Raw genomic sequence first — 22867 nt, 5'->3', positions numbered from 1 at the left:
ACATAGAAGCCGAGGAGGAACGACAAGAATAGCACACATTGTGAATCAAAATTAAGCAAAAGAAATAAATAAAAATGCTGAGTTTTAAATTATTTGTTTTTAAAGACGCATAATTTTAACGAGTTAGATCAAAATAATAAGGATGAGGATTTTAATCGAATCGGCCAAAGCGTAATAAACATTGGACGCCTTAGGGTCTGATCGGGAAGTGAAAAGTTTGCAGGTCTTTGAGCAGGTGGATTGAAGCTAAGAACAAAAATATAAAGTCACGTTTCTGATGAGTTATTCATTGTGCGGTAAGTGTAAAGGGTGAATTATATTAATTAGATGGTATGCTTGATTAAGTCATGGTGGAGCATTTCCAAAACGTTTGCATTATATTATAGCGGTCTACTCCATCCTTGTTATTAATTACAAATAATTGGTGTTGGTATTGGTATTAAAGATCCAGTATTACTGTTTATTTGTTATTTCTCATTCTCGCAGTTGAACCCTACGAGGATGAAGAGAAAGGCATTTTCACGGGATTTGGGATAACAGTTTCGTGTTTGCTTTGAGTGTTAGACACGGAGATAGTCGCATCCTGAAAAATAAAAATACAGCATACAGCTTTTGAATTTTGCAACTTTTATGCAATTTCCGGGTTTCTCTGTGGTTTGAGGTGGAGGAAGCTGACTGGCACGCAGTGTGGAAAGACGTGCTAAAATGCAGCTTTAAAAATATTAAGCATACCTGCATAAGCATATCGCAGGTGCTGTCGGTCCGGCTGGGGGGTTAAAACAGGGAGAGAGTGGCTGGAACCTAGCCACGATGATCCATTCTGAATCGGAAAGCGCTGGAAAGTGCAGCCTGGGCCTCTGCCGCTGGTAACTAGTCGAAGACGCGGTCCAGGTCCCCAGAACCGAGCTGCTCCGCATTTGCAAGAGGGACAGACACGGAGCCTCGCTCGCCATGGGGATGGCACCCAGCGAGCCGTGCATTTACGACAAGCTCTCGGAAAGCATCGACATCTTGAGGCAGTCGGGGTATCGCTACGGGATGTCGGAGAGGGAGATCGAGAAGTTCATCAAGCAGGTCCTGGAGACCAACGAGCCCCGGAGGGAGCCGCCGCAGTTCCCCGTCCTGCGAGCTACTGTGAAGGTGAGAGGAGTCTTAATCCTAAGACTCGTTAACCATCTCGTACTGCCCGTCTTCTCTTGATGTACCAGGAAAGTGGTGCCACCTGTAAAAATCTGCTGTGTGTAAATCGTGTTTAGACTCCTCATACTGCCAGTGGGATAATACGGGGGATTGTTTTATTTTATTATCTTAAAAAACTGGAATATTACGATGCAATTCTGTATTGTTCCTCTTGTGATTAATTCACATATCCAGACTTTTGTTTGAAATACTAGAAAAAGGAAAATTCAAAGCCCATGTCAGGCTCTGCAAGATTCTCTGGTGGTCGTCTTGTCCTTCATCCCTGAAGCCAAGGCGTTTGACTTTATAGTTTGGAACAGTTTTGCAAACAAGGGGAAAGTCCTTTGGCTCATTCAGATTGTTTGGCTTTTCGGAAACTAGTTTGCCGGAGGATCTTATTCAGCCATTTTGGGAAAGCAGCTGAGGTATCGGCTTAGAGCACATAGGTGGACAGTTTGTGCCAGAGTCCCCCAAGGCTGCATTCGGATTTATCCATCTGCTCCTACAACACACAAGAGTATGTGTGTCACAGCACACTGTAACTTCATTACAGTGTAAAGCACTTCTAGGTGGCATATGCATAGGATAAGCTCTATATCTAGTGAGAGATTTACACCAGTGACAATTTATTTTTAATGTTGCAATTTCATTATTATTTTTGGGACGGTGGTCACAGTGACTGTAATGGCCAAAGCTTTTATGGGAACTTATTAAAGCAACAATCTGCGGCCCCATTAGAAAGATGCAGTTTTGTTGCCACATCCCCCAGTAGCACCTGCCTGTTGGGTTGGGCTGCACCACAGCTCCGAGAGAGCAGCCTGCGGTCTGCTTTACTACTGTCCTGGTGGTGTGCACAATTGAAAATAACCAGAAACTTATAGGTGGTTTCCAGTTAGCGCTTTAAAAAGTGGTAACACTGTGAGGCTCTGGAGAGAGGAGTCCAGTTCAATAATTAATGCCAGATGTAATGAACTGACAGGTCAGCTACCCCAGAATGTGGGAGATGATGTATCCCTCCAACGGCGATCCTCATCCTGCAGAAGGATCTGCAAAACCCTGTAATGCTTCAGATGGCTGTGTAAATTAAGATGTAATAGGATCTATTGATCATCAATTTACTCTCAATTGAGGTTCTAATAAATTCTTGACAGATATGCAGTACTTCTGAGGTTAAGCAGAAGTTAGGGATAAATTGAGATTGGTATTAACACTATCATGTGTCTGTAGAAGCTTTATTCACATTTTATATAGAACCTCATCTGATAGTAAATTGATTTTTAATGAATATCTGTTGATCTGTTATGTATACAATACATAGTTCTTGCAGGGGAGATGGGCAGCCCAGTACGCCCTCTCTTCAGATCCACAGTGCATTGGTCTCCCAGTCATGGGGCTCCACCAGCATCTGCTGGTCCAAAGGTCTCAGGATAGCAGTTGGTTCCTGTAGTGTGTGAAGCCTTACTGCTCAAAGGTCTTCAGACCTGCGAGAAAGATTAAAAGAGTCTAAAGTGTCTCTTCTCTTTCTGGGTCATAGCTGACTATGGAGATAAGCATAATTTGCTTATATATATATATTTCATCTTGACCACAGTCTTGAGTTTTGTCTGAGTAAGAAAATGTTTGTTTTGAAATTCATGAAGAATTTTGCCTGATGCAGTTGTGCCTGTTATGCTACAAAATTTAGAGCCTTTACAAAGCTGCACATGTTGTAAATAGTGTTGAGTAACATTGTATGTTTCAGTTAATTAACAAGTGCACCATGTAATTGGAGTTTTTAGGATTAAAACAGTGAAGTGAATTTGGTTTTGAATCCCTCTTCCACTGCAAGAGAATCTGTCTGATTTGTCAAATGTCTTCCCTACTGGTAGTGTATCTGCTCACTCTCCTCTTTATAAATTCCAGAATATTCTGTTCACAGCATGTTAATTGTAAAGATATAACTAATCCTCATCAAGGTGAATATTCTTCTTTGTACAGGATGGCTTGTATGTTTTGCTTTTTTCCCTAACATTTCCCCCTACTACTCAGTGAGACTTTAAACACTTCTGTATATGCTTTGTTCTGTGAGATCGTTTTGCCCGTTATTTTACACGACTGATATATTTAACCAAGTTACGCTGATTTCAAAGGCATGGATGTTGGGCCAGTATGTTGTCTTTTCTCCTTATTTTCTGTTTTGTTCAGTTTGTAGTTGCAGTGGGGTTCCTGCTGGTGGCAGTGTTGGCCTTTGCATACCCTCACAGTACCCCCCAGCTGGACTTGGAGCTCACGGGTGCACACAACTGGTCCTCGCCGCTCAGCCACGTGCGGCTGCTGTCTCTGCCCATCGCCAGGAAGTACAACCTGGAAGGTAAAGCAGAGTTGCTCTGTCTTGTTGAAAGCTATGGGAGAGGATACAGTGCTCCTCAGACCGCCATGTAGGCCAGTCTAACACTCTTCTGGCTCGTGATGGCACACCTTGCTTTGTCAGGGATACTTCAAGCTCAGGAGTTTAGTCATACAGGGGGCTGTTTTCTGTCTGTATATGAAAATCCCAGGCTTTCTCTGGAACACTGAAAGAATGTGGAGATCTCTTTTTTGCTAAAGCTGGGCTTCTCCACTTCCTGGAGGGGTGTCTATCGCCCTGCCAGTGGACAGTACTTGCAAAGCCTATTCCTGGGTTTAACAACCACACTCCAGTGATTTCTTTACAATGAGCTAATCCTGCCGGATGTCCCACCACCTCAACCCCCTGCCCTCCACCCCGCCCTCCTCTCTCACGCAGGGTGTCCTATGGTAATGAGGTCAGCTTGGGGGTTGCCCTGTGTGCTGTCTCCTGCAGAGTTCCACGAGTGGTGGAGCGTGATGGTGGGGGGGTGCGGGTTGGCACCAGTGAACTGCTCGGGCTGTGCGGCCGTCACTGCAGTCCTGGAGGTGTCGGACATGCACAGTGTCCTGCGGGGCCCCCAGCCCGTCCTCTTCAAGGTGAGCCACCGGCGCGTGCTGCGTTTCCAGGCTTCAGTCTGCGGAGGCATTCGTTCGGTACCAGGCCAGCTGCGGGATAAGTTATATTAAATGGTAGATGTGATTATATATTTCGTAGCAGTTGTTTATTTTAAAAATTGCCTGGGGGAGGAAGAGAACAAAGGAGGGCACTGAGGAACTGAACTGCAAGTCTGCTGCAGTAGGACAATACGGTTTAATTTACACATGTCTGGTTGGCCCTGACCTCTGCAAGCAGAGTTGTCTCAAGCCAGTTTTACAGTAATGCAGGTAGTCTCGCGGAGGAAAGGATTACCGCCATGTGCTACTGACTACCTGGTTACCAGGTAGCCTCTTGACCAGTTTGACTTTTTGATTGTAAATTGCAGCTTGGCATTTAGTGCCAGAAGATCTATTTTCAGTCTGTACCATTGTCAGAGCCAGGTCCACAATCTCTTGGCTCCAATCCAACCTGCCAGTAATGGTGCTTCCATTCCTTTTCGGATCTGTGCTGCTCGGTGTAGTTTCTCATGCCAAAAGAGTTTCCAGCTGGACCTGTAGTTCAGTAGTGTTGTCTGTGTTTGGAGTTTAGAAATCTCTCACAAGGGTTTTTGGGTGTCTGGAATAAGCTGCCTGGCCAGGGAGTTGGGAAGCACTTCAGGAAATGGCCGGATGAATTTCTTCAGTACATTGTTTCCTCTTGTTCCTAGCCTCTCCCGTGCTCTGGTGTTGCAGGGAGGAGCAGAGCTGACTCTGACCTACGAGCACCTAGAGCAGCTGTTCTCCAAGCACAGGGAAGCCATGGGTGTCTGGGTGGCAGAGAAGGGGAATAAGATGGTCACAGCACAGAATTTCCCTCCGGAGACGGCCAACTTCACTGTGTTCTGGTATCTTCGGTTCTCAGGGTTTGGGGGAAAAGGGGGTCTCGCACAGCATGGGAACTGCCAGCTTGTGTACTGAGCCCTGTTGCCTTATAATGAGCGCTCACCCTGACAACACTGCCCACATATGGGCGTGCCAGCTCTGCTTGGTGCTCAGTGTTACCATGGTTCTTGCATTTACGTCAAAAGCAGCTGACAGACACAACACTTACGCCATAGCCTTGACTAAGATCAGGGAATTTATTTCTGGTGCAGATTATACTGTTTATTAAAAAGGGCTTTCATTTTTTTCCCCTTAAAAAGTAACATGTCTATAATATTTTATAAAGTTACAGACTGGTTTGGCATGTTGCAGTTAATTAGCAGAATAAAAACATGCACATAAAGATCTCCAGATTTGTGTCAGGCTCAGGGATTCACGGGTCAAGGTTAGGCTCTGTGGTCTGCAGACCCTACATTTAATCACTGATGAGTACAACAGGTTTGGAGTCTACCAAAGTTGTGCATGACACTCCAGTGCTTCAGAAGCCCCTCTGTCAGGGCTGTTTTGCTACTGCTGGTGAAGAGCACAGTCTGGGATAGACTTGATGTGTCTCTGTCTGTCAGGAAAGGCGATGCTCGGAGGCAGGAGGAGGTGCTGTGGTCACTATTCCCAGGGATGGATCGCTACCCTCTTGTGGACAGTGAGGAGATGTCACTGAAGCAGTGCAGGATCACACACAGCCCAGAGTCACAGAGCCAGGTGAGCACTGGCTGGGTTGTGGGCCTCTGGGGTGTTCACACACTGCAGGATTGTCATGATCTTTTCTGCTTTTGCCAGTGTGGCATGGTATTCTTTGAGATTTTTCCAGCAGGCCTACAGGGTTGTCAGTTCAGTAGTATAACTGTCATGTATGGAAAATAAGATTAAGTGCTTTGCATTGTGGCCAGTTACCGTGGTGAATCATGTATGAAGAGTGTGACCTTCTCTTATAGCCCAAAGTCAGCTGTGCAGACAGTGCATTACAGTAAAAAAATATTTTTATAAAGTGAAGTATTATACTCCATTAAAAGCAGTCATCTAGTGAGATCCTAAGGAAAAGTATGTGTTGTGCTTTATGGTGTGTTGTTAGCGTGTTATGCAACGTGTAGTACATGTGTTTTGTGGTGTTATGCATGGTATTGTAACTGTATTGTAAGCATGTAATAAGCGTGTTGTGTGGTGTGTTCCAGGCCCAGCGCATGCACCGGTGGTTGGTGGTGACCCAGGGATTGCCCTTGCTCCGAGTCATGCCTGTGCGCCGCTGCCAGAGGCTGTGCAGCTCCTTCAGCGTGTGGCTGGGTCCTGGAGACATTGGTGAGCATGGCACGCTGCTCTTTCAGCTGTCTGTCTCTCCTGCATGTGCACCTGGAAAGGTGTGTTCACTGTTCCTTTATGAATGGTGCACTTCAGTACATAAACATAAGTAAATGCTTTAGAAGTGCCTTAATTAGTCTGTGTGTATGGTAAGGCTGCCTGTTGGTAAGCCATGAAAGTGTCTTCTGCACTCTTTGTATCTACAAATACTAATGAATCTCATCCATCACATATGCATTTAAGGCAACGACAGGTTCTGATGGAACAGATGCTGCAAAAATAGCTGATTTAAGTTTTATATTTCCCTATATGTCATGTATGGATAGTCTGCATTTGTGTTGCTTGGATGTGTCTGGAGGGCATGGGGTGTCTCAATCCTGCTTTTAGAGCAGTTACACGAGACACCAGGCAAAGCCTTCACACAAAGTTTGAGTTTTGTGCAGATATTGTGTAAAGCATAGCAAAAAAACTAGAACCTTGTGCTTCATGTAACTGGCTTTGGGTCACAGCAGGGACATCTTTTCAGCGTTGTCAATAAATGAACAAGACGGTTTCCCAATTATTCCAATTAACATTTCACCGACAGCTGAAAGGGAAGCTGCTGTCATATGCAACATTCCCTGATGCCAGTTCTGATGGTGTGGCCCCCGCTGATAATCTCAAAGGGTGTGCTCATATCCTGTCCCCCTTGGTGGTTCCTAGAGAAAAAAAGCTCTGATTTAGTGAGCAAATTCTACATATATTTGCTGTACCTCACATTTAAAGACACACATTCCATTGTTCCTGGAATTCTGGACAATCCTCCTTGCCGAACATAGTCATGCTAAACGTCTTATGCTTAGTATCCTGCCTGACTAGGCTGAAGTGGAGAGGGTACTTGCTTAATTCAGCTTCATCCAAGACTGCCTTAGAAAAGTTTACAAGAACGCTATACAAACTTAGGCTACACAGGTCTTTTGAAGACTGTTTTTTTTAAGCCCACAAATGCCTGAGTAGCTTGTTCCAGTTATCTAACGTCTGTTTTTATAAGCTAGTAGTTTTATGTTCCCAATAGTAAGCTGGGTATTCAAATGAGAAAGTACTTCCTGGGGGAGTAGGGAAGTATTGTTTTCTTAAACTTGGAGGTTCCGTTACAGCTCTGCAGCAAACCACATTAAATTCTTTCCAGTTTTGTGCTCTTTTATCTACCAAAATAAGCCTAGATATTCACCTAATTTGAGCCATTCTTCTGCAACATTTTTCACCCATTTTTGCTGCTAAATTCCTGAGATGAAAAGGTGAAAACCGATATCTCTTACGTTAGTAAAACTTGGGTGTCTGCAGTCAATGCGGCTCCCCTTGTTGACAGACCCGTCAACAGGAAGTCCAGAGGACTTGGGCTAAGAGCTGTGCATTGGGGAGAGATTTCAGCCCTGCATGAAAGAGTTATCCCTGCCTTCTCAAAGTGTTTCTGACAGGCTTTTAGACTGGGGTTGGGGGATGCCTGAGAGAGAGGCGCGGTAGAGGAATGCAGGAGCTAGTGACTCTGGGGTAGGTCCATCCCGCCAGATCCGTGTGGCTTCTGAGTGACCCTGTTCTTTTGTCTCTGCAGTCCACGCTGACCCTCGGTTCTGGCAGATGGATCTGTTCCCAGGCAGGGGGCAGAACATTGTTTGTGATGGCTCTGCCTTCTGACGGGCAGCCGGACGCCCACTGTATCCCGTCCTGCTGAGAGAGAGAGAGAGAGAGACCGCCGACAGGCGCTGACCCCGGCCTGGCCCACGCACAACAGAAGCTCTGACCCGATTGTTTTGGTTGGGTGGGGAGGTGATGTAAAGGCGAGCTCCCCCGAGAGTGCCCCGCGAGGGATCGGGTCGAGAGGGCTGAATGACATTCAAACAGCAAAATGTTATTGAGACCAAATGATTTCCTTTAAGATATAAATGATGGCTTTAAATCATAGGCCTGGACCAGCTTTTTTGATATAATTGACGTTGGTATTATGTCCCATACTGTCAGGAACAAGCCAGATTTTTCTTGGTAGATGATGGCCATTGGTGACTGGGTGCTTTCTGAATATTCAGCGACATGAGTTTTGTTTTATGTCTTTTATTCGGCATTTGATAATTGCAGGTGAATGTGTATGGTGGCAAAATAACAAAAGCCTTAAAAGCCAAAAGCTGTTTTACTGAAGAGCATCTTGCTTAATGAGAGAGTTTATATATGCTTAGGTGTAACTGAAGAAAGGTGGGCATGTGATTGATCTTTGTCGTCCTTCTAATGCTGCTGCAGAGAGTAGCTTTATTTTTCTTGAGCTTCAGTTTCCAGTGTGTGCCCTGTCCTGTTCCTATGGACAAGCTTTCTAGCTCAAAGAGATATAAGTGTACTTATTCTTTCCCAACAAGGAAAATTGCTGATGCGTATTGTTAATATTTTTCTTACATTTTTTAACATTGCTGTCCCAGAATCTCCAGTTTTCCCTTAGTATTTAGGTAACTAAGATCCAGCACCTGTGAATGGTAGAAGACCAGGCAGCTGTTGTTTCTCTCTGACACTGGGGATTGTTATAATTGTGAAGGTTGAAAAGGAGGAATGCCCTGGGACGTACGTCTGTCCTGAGTGTTTTTGTGGTTTTTTGGCCTAACTGGGACTGGAGAATGACATCACTGTGCACTCCAGGGTGGAGCTCCACATCTGGAGCTATGACCTCATAATGTTTGCCAGATTCCTGGAGATCAGGACTCTGCTCTCCTCCTCTGGGAACCTCGGCTGCTCATTCCTATCCAGAACATCTGGATCACATCTTCTTGTTTTTGAGCCGAACTATATGATTTCCTTTCAGCTTTATCCTTAGAGGTTGTTAGGGAACTTAACCATGTCCCCTTGTTTGAGCGCCTGTGGAGTATTCTACAAGCTGTAGCAATGAAAAGGGAGATGAAGTTACAGAAGAAATCCTCTTCTGTCCCACCTTTGCCATTTTGTTCTTTAAAAATGCTATCGCTCTTTTCCGGGCCGAAAGAAGAAAAAAGGGTCAAGCTGTTTGTGTAGCTAAAGGTTTGGAGAGCAGAGCTGGAGGCCAAGTTATCCAATGGGTAGAGAAAAGGATCTCTTGCTAGGAGGCTCCTAGTTCAAACCCAAGCTATGCCCTTGACTCATTCAGCTGCTTACACTTCTTGTGCTGTCTTTCAGATTGTGCATCAGCATTATTAATGAACTGTTCACTTTCTGTGTAAGGCCCGCCTTTTGAATCACAGGCCTTGTTCACAGAGCTCGTGGGCTGTGATTTGGTGAACACTTTGCATGGGCTGGCCTTTTCATTGAGATGTGCCATCACCATGTCTTCTCACAGTATTGGTATGGTAGTGTTCAAGATGTCACTAGAATTCCTTCAGTGCAGGCCTACTATTGCTCACAAACACCAGAATAAGTTTTACTTTTGGAGCCATAATCATTTTGGGTAGTGATTAACCAAGATTATCATTAATAGTTTTTAATCGGTACAAAACATTTTCTATTGTCTCCTGATAATTGAAGCGTATGATCTTGTGCTCAGTGCAAAGCTGCAGTAGTGAAAATGATGGTGTGCCCTGTGTTTTGCTTGCCTTGTTAGTTTCTTGTTTATCAGTAGTTCTTGAGAATTTATTAACACAGGCACCTTGAACTCTTTCCTTCTGGACAAGTGCTGTGGGTGAAGTTTTCCCCTAATCTGCTGTTTGTATTGTAATGTATTTGGAATTGGACACTGTATATAGTTTAAGCCTTCTGAATATTGGATGTAAAAATGCTGTGGATAATGTATAAATATACAAATCTTTTGTATGTAAGATATCTAATTGTTTTAATGTGTTCTTTTTTCATTTTTTCTGGAATCGCAGAATGTTTGGATAATGTTTATAAATAAATAATTTCTGTATACTTCTCTAAAACAGCCTCACTCTTTGTCAAGCAAATGACAGACTGATACGTTGTGAATTGTAACCATTTAGACCTCCTTTGACATGTTTGCTCATCCTGTGCCCTGGCAAGTGTACATCCAATGGTGCAATAGAGCCTGTCCTGGATGCATAAGGAGCAGGGTGTGAGGGGTTGCCTCATCCTGGACACAAAGGGTGCCAGGAGGGATGGGATGTGCTGGCTGGATTGGGGCTCCCTATCCTGGAGGAACAGGGCACCAGGTTAGATTAGATTATTCTTTATCGCCACACAACAATAGTTGATGGAATTTCCAAGCTGTTAGCTTGCGGTTTTGTCATTGTTGCATCTCTCCAGTAATGGGCTGTGTGGGACGTGTAGGGTGATAGTAGAAGCCTCTGGAAAAGCACTTGTTCATATTATCCTGCATCCTGCCAGTGTCACTGTTTAACAATTGGAGATGCCGCATTTTAGATCCACCTAACAGTTGTAAATCCAAGCTGCAGACAAGATTCTGTCTGCAAGAGGCTTTTGTTTTCTTGCTAGTGGTAGCAGGACGTCCAGTGCAGGGATTTTTATTTATTTTTGTTTTTGGCATGAATATGAGAGTTTTTATCCAGGCTCACATCTAAGGAGTAACTTGATATTGATAAATTTTTACCAGCAAAATTGCATAGTTTGCAACTGTTTTTATTACTTAAAAAGTTAATGTGAAGAATGGAGCTGTTTAGACTTGCTTTAAGAAAGATGACTAGGTCAGCTCACAGACCACCTGGTGCACGCTCATGGACCCCCAGTGGTCCACGGACCACACTTTGAGAGCCACTGCACTAGAAGAAGTAGGGTGGTGGATTTGAAACTTTATTTTTTAACTTAACCTGAAAGTGCAGATGTGTCAATGACTAGAGGAGGCGACCTGAAGACCTGGCGATTGATTGCTGCGCAGGTCGAAGTTGCAACCGTTTAAGGGAGCCGAGGGTCCCCCACCCCTTGTTCCTTATAAAGTTAAAAAAAAATGTTTTTGACCATCTGAAATGTGGGGTATATTACCGAGCCAAGAACATAACAATGGGGTAAAAAGTATTTTGATTTGTCTGGTTATTTTTCAGATTTGTTTTGCTTAATCATCAATGCCATTTTAATATACTACAGCTAGAACAGGACATGTCCTACATTCCACAGGAGTCTTAGACCAGACCCATCCTACTTCTCTCACGCCAGTAATCCTAAATTATTTAAACATTATTTAAAAGGACTGCGTTTGGGGATTACTATGCAGGTCGAACCCATGCCACTCAAGTTAACCAGGCATACCGTAGTCAGCTGCAATAGATTCTCTGTTGACTGATCTTCTGATCATTTGTTCTGCATGGACTTTGCCCCCGTGTATCTGAAACTTGGTTTTGAACTGATTTATTAAGTGTGAATAATATTGGTAGTTATGTTCCAAGGTTTGTTGTGTAGCCATTCAACCAGTGGTAGTGGAAGCGTCGTGTATTTTGTACTCTACAGGATAATTCAAATACGGTAACTTGCAATGGTAACTTATTGACACGGAAGGCAACATTGTAATATTAATCAAGGGGTATCTCTGGGGGGAATCGCCCACTTCTTCCCAGCAGGTCCAAGTATCCGGAGGAAGTGTGACCTGGCAGCAGTTGAATCTGTGCGACGGGGAGGTACTTTAACCTTGATCACTCATACTGTATGTTACCCCTGGGGCTGCCTTTTGCATCTGACAGTGTTTCTGGGGGCAACCCCTGGGGTAACTGTCTTCTCAGCTCTCGATCTAGGGCAGCCATTTTTCTATAAGGGCAACTCTTATTGCATACAGTACACCCAGTCACTCCTGGCAGTAGCTTTTTTTTTTCATGGAGCGGTTTAAGTTTCAGCAGGACAGAGGATAGGAACAACTGCAGTGTTGCACATTCTGTACTGTATGTCCCCTAGTCACATGCGATCAAGTGGGGTCAGAGACAGTGCTGTGGAAATGAGAAATGGAGGAGGCTGCGCAGAGCCTGAAGTGAACCTGAAGAACAAGAACACTGGTTGAATGGACCTCTTTCACTGCGCTGAGCCCAGCTCTAGACTTGCTGCCAATCTGCACAGATTAGGCTGAATAAATAAGTAGGTTCAAGATGGGATAATGCTTAATTCATATGGTTCAGGCACACATAAGCAAATGAATAACAATAATACCAACAACAGCACATAATGGATACCTCTGATTCACATAGCCTTCTCATTATATGCTTTTGTTAGGGCATGATTGGCACAAGAATAAGGGGGTCTGTTCACCCCTCCCCTCTGTAATTATTTACCAAATGCCAATTCTTCAGTCTAGGATGATTAGATTCCTTTAATAGCTGTCCTCTCTGATGAAGCTTGCAGTTTGCTTGCAGCTAACTGATAATTTACTCATTGTAATTTCTGATGTGTGCATATAGTGTATATGGGCACTGGCCAGGATTTATGGGAAGGTAGGATGGTGGAAGCTTAAAGAAACAGTACTGATCAGGACTCAGTATCATGGAGATTGAAAGAGCTGGATCTGACTACTCTGCAGGGTCTTGGACTGTGGCAGTGGAATAGATGCAGGAAAGCAGAAGTGCTGGCGAGGAATGTCCAAGACGTCATGGACAAGATGACCTCGCACAGGTGCAGCTGACTCTGCACTCCGGGGGAGTGTGGGGCACAGAATTGCATAAAAAGAGGAAGAGAGGAGGGGGCTCTTCCACTAAATCATCCCCGTCCTCTTGCTGTGCAATGTGAGATTAATCCTATGACTCAGAGCTTGCATGAAGTCTTTGCTTTAAAGAAGTGTAACTCTGTAAAGTGCTGAACTGAATGTGCCTCAGAGCCAGCACCTGGAGTTTCGGACTGGCTGCATTAATCTGGTAGCAGGAGCAGCAACACAGCCTCCTCTCAGGACAGGGTGTTCCTCCCTCTCTCCGGCCCTCCTTAAAACAAGCTGCCTGACTCTGAGCTGTGTAAGAGGCAGGCAGTCTGTCTGCAGCAGAGGGACAACATGCTCTGGAGTTCAGTGCTGTGGGCTGTGCTGGCTGGGCTCTGCCTGGCACAGGGTTATAAACTCAGCGAGGAGGAGAAGAAGACCATTGTGGACCTGCACAACCAGATGCGCTCCATGGTCAGCCCCAGCGCCTCCAACATGCGGGGCATGGTAAGAGAAACAACTGAAAGGACTGGCACAGAGCAATAGGAAGGATCCCATGTGTGAGAGCTACAGGCTCGGTGGGGATTTGCAGTTTTACTTGCATGTGGATGTCTGATATTGCTTTCTCAAACTGAGGTTGAATGGGCAGTAAAGGAGAGAGGGATGTTGGGGCAACTGCGGCCCCTTGTATTTCTTTTCACAGGATGCCCTGCTAATGCACTACTAGTGCACTGATATTTGCATGCCTCCGATCGTTTCTGGGTCCCTTGCTACTGCCACAGGTGGGCAGCTGAAGAGCAGGGACTCCGAGGTTCAAGGCTGTTCACGTCGTCCATGGCTCTCAGCCTTAGCCTTAAAACAACCTTTGCTTAACAAAAGGCTCTGATGCCTTCAGTGCAGTTACTGCTGTGGGGTTGCATTTGTGACACAATTAAAGAGTTAATTCGGGGACCTCTAGTGCTGACAGCTGCTGTCTTCAGTCTGGCTCCAGTATGATGGGGAGGAGTGGGTCTGTCTATGAAGGGTTGTTTTGCTTTGGTGGAGAACTCACTCCACGTCTGTGGCTGGTCTTAATCAACTTCACAGCCCCCAGGAGAATCCCAGAGTTAGGGTGTGGATAAAAGTCTTGTCTTATAAATCCTGCTTCTGCAGCTCTTCCTGCAGTTCCTTCTCTCTTTTTACTTTTTAACCAGTGTCTCTTCACTAGTCTTTTTTCCTCTGTATGATAACGGCTGCTGGTAAGGATTCCAATGAGCCCTGGATTTATTTCATGCACTCATGTAGAGCTGCTGTTTAACATGTGAAAGAACACTTACCATGTGCTTAGGAAATGTATCCCTTTTTAAAATTGCATGTCAGGATTTTCTGATTTGCTTGGAGTTTCTCGTTTCAAGAACATCTTTGCACAGAATAAGTCATATAAAGCGATTTGAAATAATGATTTCTGTAGTGACATGATTTCTGTGCTCAGATCGTTGGAATTTGCGTCCAAGTATCGGACTGACTTGTGTGTGTGGGAGGTCACTTCCAGCCAAGGAAGTAAAATCTGCTGGTTGTGTCAGAGCTGGACAGCATTTGTTTGTAGACAACACAATTGATTGCTGATGGATTCCATTCTGTGTGTGGATCGATGTGCCTGAATCTGGGTCACGGAGCAGTGCTGCAGGAACCACCCTGGGTGTGAGACCCTTCACTTAAATGGGCAACCAGGCTGTCCTGTTGAACTAGATGGATATATAGATGTATAGATGTAAATATTTGATACAGAATGCTTACATTCTGCAGTATATGCAGTCCATCTGGTCTTGCAGCATGTTGCACAACAATTATCCAGAGAAAGAGAGAAACAGACAAAGAATGTTTGTGCTGCAGTTTACAGGAAATTTGAACAGGGAGAGAGAGAAATGTCTCTCATTGTTGATTCACAGTCTGGCGCAAACATTTATATTTTGCAATAAAGACTATCTTATTTCTCAAGGTTTTAATTTAGAGGGCTCACTTAGTAAACACAGGGAATTTCAATAATTCCCCTCAGCCTGACTCAGCAATTGCACGTCTGGGCTCAGTGGTGGTTAAATACACAGTCATGACCCCCAGACGCCCTGATGTGGAACGCAGTGGAATTGTCCCCCATGTGCACAGCGCTGCATGTTTTCAGTGTTACAGTGCATAGAGTTCAAGAGAGAGAACAACATACTGATCACAGACAGAAAGGCAGAGCCGGCACCAAAGAGAGCTGTGTAATTTCTTAACAAGGGTGTCTTAGACGACTGTGTCCCTGTCCCTTCCCTGTTACACAAACCCTAGCTGGACATAATGCATAACATCCTAATGGACTCTTCTGGGCTGAAACTTTGGGTGTTTGTATGGTAACACCTGACGAAAAACGTGACATGAAAGTACGTCAAAAACATTTGGAAACAAACAACAGTTTCATTGTATTCTTCTTTTAATGTTACTGGACCTTAATCTTTAGTCAAAGCCGTTTATTGTATATTGGATAAGGTAACAGTTCTTAAAATTGGTGGTTCATCAGGCTTTGATGGAGTGATTTGTAAGATCGAGGTTCGGACCATGTTTAATATAAGATATATAATATATGTAGTAATTTAATATATAAAAGCAGGAGGATTCTTAGTATTTCCACACAGACTTACAGAAGGACAAAGTGTTCCTCTGCTGTTGGTGTTGTTTTCCTTGGTGAGGCTAGCCTGTGTTCAACATTTTGAGCAATTTGGTAAACAATGTTGTATTGCACTGATACGGGCGTGATATCTGGTTCCCTGTTTTGCAAAGTGAGCACAAGGTTTTAATTGTAATTCTATTCTCCTATTTAATACTATACTAATTTCAATAACTGAAATTACAACCAAACTAGCTAGGATGAATGAAAGTTCATTTCAAACATACTGTATAATGAGAATCACCTACTACCTATACTCCAGTTTCTTATAAAAATAACAATGTAATTCTGGCCCCAGCATGGTGCTGGCAAGAGGCAAAGAACACTATTACTGCTAGTGATTGTGAATTAACAAGCTCAGAGCTACAGTGGATTCTGGGCGGTTGCTCAGTGAGGCACCGCTACACCATCCGCCTGAGATTACTTAGGAATTTAAGATGGGCGCAGCTCAGGGTCAACGAAAGCTGCTGCCAATTCTAGCCCAGAATGTTTATATAAACCCTGTCATGGGGTAGAGTGTTCAGCTTTATTTCATGCTGAAATTGTATGTATGCGTGCATGTGTGTCTATGTATTTATTTGATGACAGTGTTGATGTGGTTGACAACAGGGCACAGCTGTTTACTTGGCAGGTTTCAGAGTTTAACTGCAAGATCATCCGGCTGAAGCACCAGTAGGACACAGCAAAGACAAGAAAGACATCTTAGTCAGATCACTTACTGCTGAATATGGACTCCGGGACCGGTACAGCAGGGAGGCATGGCATGGTCAGAGAGGGAAAGCAGGTAGATGAAGCCAGAGAAGCTTAACTGGGCTTCAAACTCTCTTGGAGATTAAAGGCGCCACTTGGTGATTAAAAGTGCACACAGACACAGAGACACACACATTCACACCAGGGCCAATTGTCCCATAAACCAGTTAACTTACCAGTGTGTCTGGACTGTGAGAGGGAACTGGAGCACCCGGAGAAACCCACGCGAACACAGGGAGAGCACACAAACACCACGCAGATAGCACCCCCGGATTTGAACCCCAGCAATGCCAACCGCTGTAACGTTGTGAAGCCTTGCTTTACTCTCTCGCTTCGCAAAATAAGAAGCAAAACGAAACGCAATCCAGGACGGGGGGCGGGGCGTTGGGGGAGGCTGAGGGGAAGCGTGCTGACCCGTGTCCCGTCTCTGTGCGCTGTGTCAGAGCTGGGGGCAGGACCTGGAGACGGTGGCCACGCAGTACGCAGCCCAGTGCGTCTGGGAGCACAACCTCGACATCCAGTCCGTGTTCGGGGAGAACCTGTACGTCGGCACGGGCAGCTTCAACCTCAGCAAGGCCGTGTGGAGGTGGTTCCAGGAGCACGAGGATTACACCTACAGCACCAACGAATGCAGTGTATTGAAGATGTGTGGCCACTACACCCAGGTGACGCCCGGCGAGGAACAAAAGATTGCAGAGCAGCAAGTGGTATTTCTGTCAGTAACGAAAGGGTGATCTGTTCTCCCCGTGCCAAAGCTCCGTAATAACCTTCTTGACAGCTGCTTCCAGCAGTTGCGTTACCAGAGCTGGTCTGTTGTAAAGTGAGGACGCTTTGCAAGGACAAAGCTCACAGAATCACAATCCTTGAACATAACCTGGAGGCCCCTTGTCAGTGGAGAGCAGATCATGTACTCTTGTGAAAACATTAATGAAGAAGTCCGAAATAGTATCCCAGTTGAATCACTATTTGTGGATATTGATCCAACTCCCATGAGATGTTTTGGGCGCCGAGGCATGAAAACAGTTTAAAATTACTGACAAGTTAATGAACAAGATGAGCCATGTGGACATCCTCTTATCTGTAGCCTTTCATACTACTACCGCAACACTCGATCTTACGAATATTCATATCTAAGCTATTCATATTATTTATAATACAATTGTTGCTACCTCTTTTTGAGCTACCACTACAGTTGATGAGAAATAATAACACCTCTTTCAGCTGGTGTGGGCGGAGAGCTCCAGAGTTGGCTGTGGAACTCACCTGTGTGACGAAGTGAAAGGGCTGGGCTTCAAGGGAGCCACGGTGCTGGTGTGCAACTACAGTCCTGCGTGAGTGGCAAGCTGGGTGACCTCTGACGAGAACTCACTGAAACATGCCCACATACTGTAGCATGTCTCAGCTCTTACACTTTTACCAAGGCGGTGGGCAGCAAAGCCCACTGCTGCTCAAGAGCTCTGAACTACACACTCCACAAAGCGAGTTCATAATTCCGAACCTTCAAACTCTCCTCAAATTCAGCAAATTCTCTCCCTTCCCCAAAGGTGCTATATAAAGCAATCACATTCACTGGTAACTGGAGTTTGTCTCGCGCCCTTGCAACTCACACTCAATGAGTTTAACTGCTGTAATGTGATCACAGGGTGAGGGGACTGAGCACACTGAATAGGCCTCTTTCTCTGGCCCTGCTGTAGCCCCCAGGCTCTACATTCACATTGGACAAGCAGTCCAGCGGCTGCACATCGAGTGGTAGCCACCATGTCTACACAGGTTCACCTTGCTTGTCTTCACTGCTATCTTTCTGAATGTTCCAGGGGCAATGCCGAGAATGAGCATCCGTACGAGGTGGGAGAGCCCTGCTCCAGCTGCCCAGAGTACCACAGCTGTGCTGGGAGCCTGTGTGGTAAGGACTGCAACAGCAGCGTGGGATCCTCACACTGCTAATTAATACACCATTAACACTACTGGCACGATCCCCCTGCTTCTCTAAAAGGGACTGGAATCAGGTTTGAGTAGCTTCAGGTATTCTAGGAATGCACATGTTAATGGTGTTATTGGCTGTGTACGGTCAATATGAGTTACACGCTTTTCTTAGGAGGGAATGTTAGTGAGTCTACAGAATATCATCCCTGGCATGCAGTACATTAAAGGTATGAAGCTCAGATCGTGTCCTTTCCACTCTGGAAACCTGCGCACGCCATTCCCAAAGGGAATCTCTGGAGGGTTGCAGTAGTAATCCTGCTCAGTACGAGAGGAACCGCAGGTTCAGATATTTGGTGCATGTGCTTGGCTGAGGAGCCAATGGTGCGAAGCTACCATCTGTGGGATTATGACTGAACGCCTCTAAATCATAATCCTGCCTAAACGCTATGACTGACACTGTCTGACACTGTAAAATGGGAAGTGTAGCTGTTAAACTGAATGTCTAGCGACATTTTAAAGGGGGCACATGTCTTGTGCTATAAGGGAGTGCAGTACAAAGAAAAAAGAAATGCAGCTGTTCTGAATGAGATGGGACAGCGGCCCGGTTCTTCAGTCTCAAGCACATTGAGGTTTGCACAATAAACAGCTTAGATTACCCTGGGGCCTCGAAGGGGCCGAGTCCCCGGACCCCTGCAGCAGGCCGCTGCCTGTCTTATTGTGCTCCCTGTGCAGAGGTGCGTCTCTTTCCCCAGTGCTGAAGCAGCCGGAGACGACGCCCACATGGGACACGGGCACCGGAACAGAGGGCCCTGAGGAGCAGACAAGCTCCTCCCTGAGTCCAGCAACGACGGAGAGGGAGCAGACTGAGACGATGTCTGCAGAGGAGGTGCCCACGGAAACGACAGAGAACCTAGCTGAGGATGTGGTGCAAGAGGGCACGGAGGAAGAGGGCGGCACCCCAACTCCGACAGTTGGGCCCTGGGAACGGGAGGTCCGGAAGGGCCTCCCGTCGAGTGAGCGCCCCCTTGTGGAGGGAAAGGACATCACAGATGTGGAAGTGGTAGTGATTGTGACCGGTGGGTTGGCAGCCCACATGCCTTACACTCAGGTCATCATAACGTCACTCCTGCTGGTGTTCTTTGCACTGTGAAGCGCAGCTCACACGTGCCCACGCAACCCCCGCAGGACTGCCCTTCTGCTCCGGGGACGAGAGACGGACTGAGACACGCACCCCGGGGCGGCGACAGCAACACGAGTGAAAACTTCATCAGAACTGACATGCGGAGCAATCACGTAAAAGTACAATGTAGAAGAATAAAGACCAATCAGCATTTCAAGCTAACCAACAAGGGAAACTGCAAAATTCCAAATGATTAGGAGAAAAAATGTTTGTATTTGACCCTTCAAAATCTTAAGTTTGTAGCACTATCCAAGTTGTAAGTTCTCAGCACATCAAAATAAGAGAGAGAGAGAGTAATAAAATACTGGATTATATGTATATCTTTCAGGCTTTGGTTGATAGGTATGATTTTCTATATGCGTATTTGTACTTTTCTTTTGGATTATACAGAGGTCTAGTTATATATACTGCTTCCTGTAAATGTTCTTTTTGAGTTATACATTTCAATAGTTACAAATGAACAAGCCATTTATATTTGACTCTGACAAACCGATACGCTGGTCTGCTTAGTATACTACTATGATTGCTGGTAAGTATGGCGTTTATCCTCTTCTTCAGTGTGTCAAGGCAATGTTTCAATTGACAGGTTTAAGTACGTTTGAATGTTTTTTGGGAGAAACTACAGTTGGTGCCATTTACGTTTTCACAGTGATGTTGCAGTTTGGCTACTCGGGGATTGTAGAAATTTTTGCGCCATTTTCAGTTCCCCCAAACGGTTAATGCTTTTGTTTCTTAGCTGACACAGTTTATAATTAAACATAGACTGAATCCATTAAGGAAAATCAGCTTTGGTTAAAAAAAAAAAAAAAAAATAATAATAATAATAATAATAATAATAATACATCATTCTAGGGCTACCATATGTACGTTTTTTTTCCTGGACATGTCCTCCTTTTTGGTCCTGAAATCTCCATCCAGGAGGAATTTTAAAATATCTTTATAGAGAAATAAACACATTTTTCCCTTATTCTTTTCCAGAACAAAAACTGTGGTGAACAGGTATGAAATTTAATAAATTCTGGTACGAATTCCAACAGCACCTACCCTTGGTCAATGGACTGTACTCTATCCATCCACTTCCTAACCACTTAATCCAATTCAGGGCTGCGGGGGAGCTGGAGACTTGTAAAATGTCATTTAGTGACTAGGATGGAGATGGAGTAGGAAATTAATTTTGTTTGAATCCAGTAGAAAGCAAACATATAAATACCTTTATACTAATGTGTTACAAGTAAAGTAGGGTCTCGTCATTTGTGAATAGCCAAACAAAGTAATCCTTTATGCTGTCACATTATGTACTACAGTAAAAATCATGTTTGGCTAAAAGACATCTGTAACCCTCCCTTAGATCATAATTAAAGTACTAATGCATTGACTTAAGTTAATTTAAATACGTTGCTCAACTTAAAGAAACAACAGTAAAACCTAAAGCGATAACTTAAAATAAACAACATGAATCCCTTTTCTGTATCCAGCCTCCACTTTCTCTGTCTGATCTGCTAATCTCAAATTAGCACAACCCACTGTAATGAAATGGGTAATAAAACCGTCAGTTTTTAATAGACCTGTCATTCCCTGTCTCCTGCCGATACAGACTCAGGAGCGTTTGTTACTATATAAAAATAAGACCACTCTGAGACACAGATGCTGGGTAGTGGGTACTTGGGCAGGCAGCATGGAGAGGCTCACTCACTAGCTAGATTTGTCTCATAATCCCAGTTTGTTGCTCTACAGTTTGAAAGTTGAGGTTAACAACCATCAGCTCGGTTTCATCCAGCCCTGCTCTTCTTTCATCCAAGACCCTGTCTGCCAGAATGAATCGAGAACAAGAGAATTTGCAAGTGTTAAATTTACAGATGTTGAGACCCTTCTGTATTGTGGTTTACAGGCCTGGAGCGAGAACTGCAATGATCTTAGAGTCTATTCCCTTTATACAAAATGTACAAAATGTGAGTGTGATAGAATATTTGAAATTTAAATGTGTTAGTCCAAATATTTTTAAGGTGCTATGGGTTCAGAGAATTTGTCAGCTACTAGGTCTATAATTTTTTTTAGATTGTATTATGCTTGTGGTTGTAGTTTGTATTTTTGTAACATCTTTGGGACTTGAAGACATGAAGATGAAGCCTGGGCTCAGGCCACAGTGATTTTAAGACTCTGAACCACCGGACTACAGTACGCAGGAGTAAAAGCACAAGAAATTGACTTTTGAAAAATGGCCACTTGGTGGAGCAGTGTGGTAGCATTTTTGCAATGCTGAAGTATCTCTGCTCCTTTGGGTATTTGCAGAAACTGGCGGCTGTCTAGTCAGAAGCAGCGAGGCTGGAAATCTGGGCTGCTATGCAACTCCTGCATGGGTGTGTTCTTGTCTATCCTACTTCCATATCAGATGATCTGGTATTCTGAGGAGCTGTTCAACTAGATCAGAGTGAGGGTTTTGCTTATTGATTTTAATACAAGTTGGCAGAGCATTATGGTGAGGTTGATAGCTTTAGGCAAGAGGTTAGAGGTAACAGAAGACCTGTAACATGTGTCTTAAATAACTGGGATTGAATAACTTTTTATATTCCAAGTCTTTTGTGTTCTATACAAAATAAAGTCAACATAGTGCCTTTAAATAATGTAAAAGAGTCTGCATCTATTATTATGTGAAAGAAATATACATATTGGTGTATGTATATAGTTATATACAATGACGGGGCAATTTCTTCTAAAGTGTAACCCATTACTCTTGTATTTTTGAATATTCAAAATGAGTTTGAAATGTATATACTCTAATTGTACAATTTTGTGCAATGTAGTTAGTTTCTCCTAGCAATTACCCACAGAGTGAAGAGAGCTGTATTTAATAGCGGTTCATTTCACCACATATTAAAGTGAATTAAAAATATAAGTACCTTTCATCACTATAAATTCCTACATATATGTTCAGTAAATATGTGTACTGTATTTAAATTGAAATGCTGAAGCACTTGCTGATTTATATCTTACACATTAACTATAGCCTTTAAAAAAAATATTATTATATAAAACTGCAGTCTTTTACTATTATACCTACAGTAGGGGCACAGAGGCATCTCCCAGATGGGAGAGGTGTGAATCTACAGTGGAGGCGATGAGCCACACTCTCCATAATGTTTTTGGCCTTCTTTACAACCATCTGTCTGTAGAGGGTATTTGCTTTAGGGTTATCTGATTTGCCCCCATGATTTTGTGACTTATCTTCACTAATTTTCCCAATTTATGGTAGTAGCAAGTAAGACAGTATAAAACATGTTTGAAAAAAGAGTAGTATAAAAAATCTCATGGTCTTCTGATCTGTATTTTCCTTATGTCCTGTACCTGAATCTGAACATGTACATGACATCAGCATGAATGGAATAAGAAATATTAAAGGACTATCCATTAA

General features: G+C 44.1%; 2 protein-coding genes across 4 annotated transcripts; both read left to right on the top strand.

Annotated features, from left to right (window-relative positions):
- Positions 1-166: 166 nt before the first annotated feature.
- c5h6orf89 (chromosome 5 C6orf89 homolog) lies at positions 167-10262 on the top strand. Of its 3 annotated transcripts, none has more exons than XM_015342481.2 (8): positions 167-296; positions 487-1140; positions 3364-3529; positions 3944-4143; positions 4876-5027; positions 5628-5763; positions 6234-6416; positions 7949-10262. In XM_015342481.2, exons 2-8 carry the CDS (start codon positions 952-954, stop codon positions 8066-8068), a joined length of 1146 nt encoding a protein of 381 aa, XP_015197967.2. In that variant the 5' UTR covers positions 167-296; positions 487-951; the 3' UTR covers positions 8069-10262. The 3 variants fall into 3 exon arrangements, with proteins under 3 accessions (XP_015197967.2, XP_015197968.2, XP_015197970.2); XM_015342482.2 differs by having other exon boundaries at positions 168-296; positions 4001-4143; XM_015342484.2 differs by having other exon boundaries at positions 169-296; positions 6234-6357.
- A 2724-nt stretch (positions 10263-12986) lies between these two features.
- LOC107076829 (peptidase inhibitor 16-like) lies at positions 12987-22867 on the top strand. The gene is made up of 5 exons (XM_015342490.2): positions 12987-13429; positions 16799-17020; positions 17577-17686; positions 18170-18258; positions 19031-22867. Exons 1-5 carry the CDS (start codon positions 13277-13279, stop codon positions 19426-19428), a joined length of 972 nt encoding a protein of 323 aa, XP_015197976.2. The 5' UTR covers positions 12987-13276; the 3' UTR covers positions 19429-22867.

This window comes from Lepisosteus oculatus, chromosome 5 (genome assembly GCF_040954835.1).
Source record: "Lepisosteus oculatus isolate fLepOcu1 chromosome 5, fLepOcu1.hap2, whole genome shotgun sequence".
NCBI classification, from domain to species: Eukaryota; Metazoa; Chordata; class Actinopteri; order Semionotiformes; family Lepisosteidae; genus Lepisosteus; species Lepisosteus oculatus.
The sequence above is the reverse complement of the archived record's forward strand: the minus strand, read 5'-3'. Positions and strand labels throughout refer to the sequence as shown.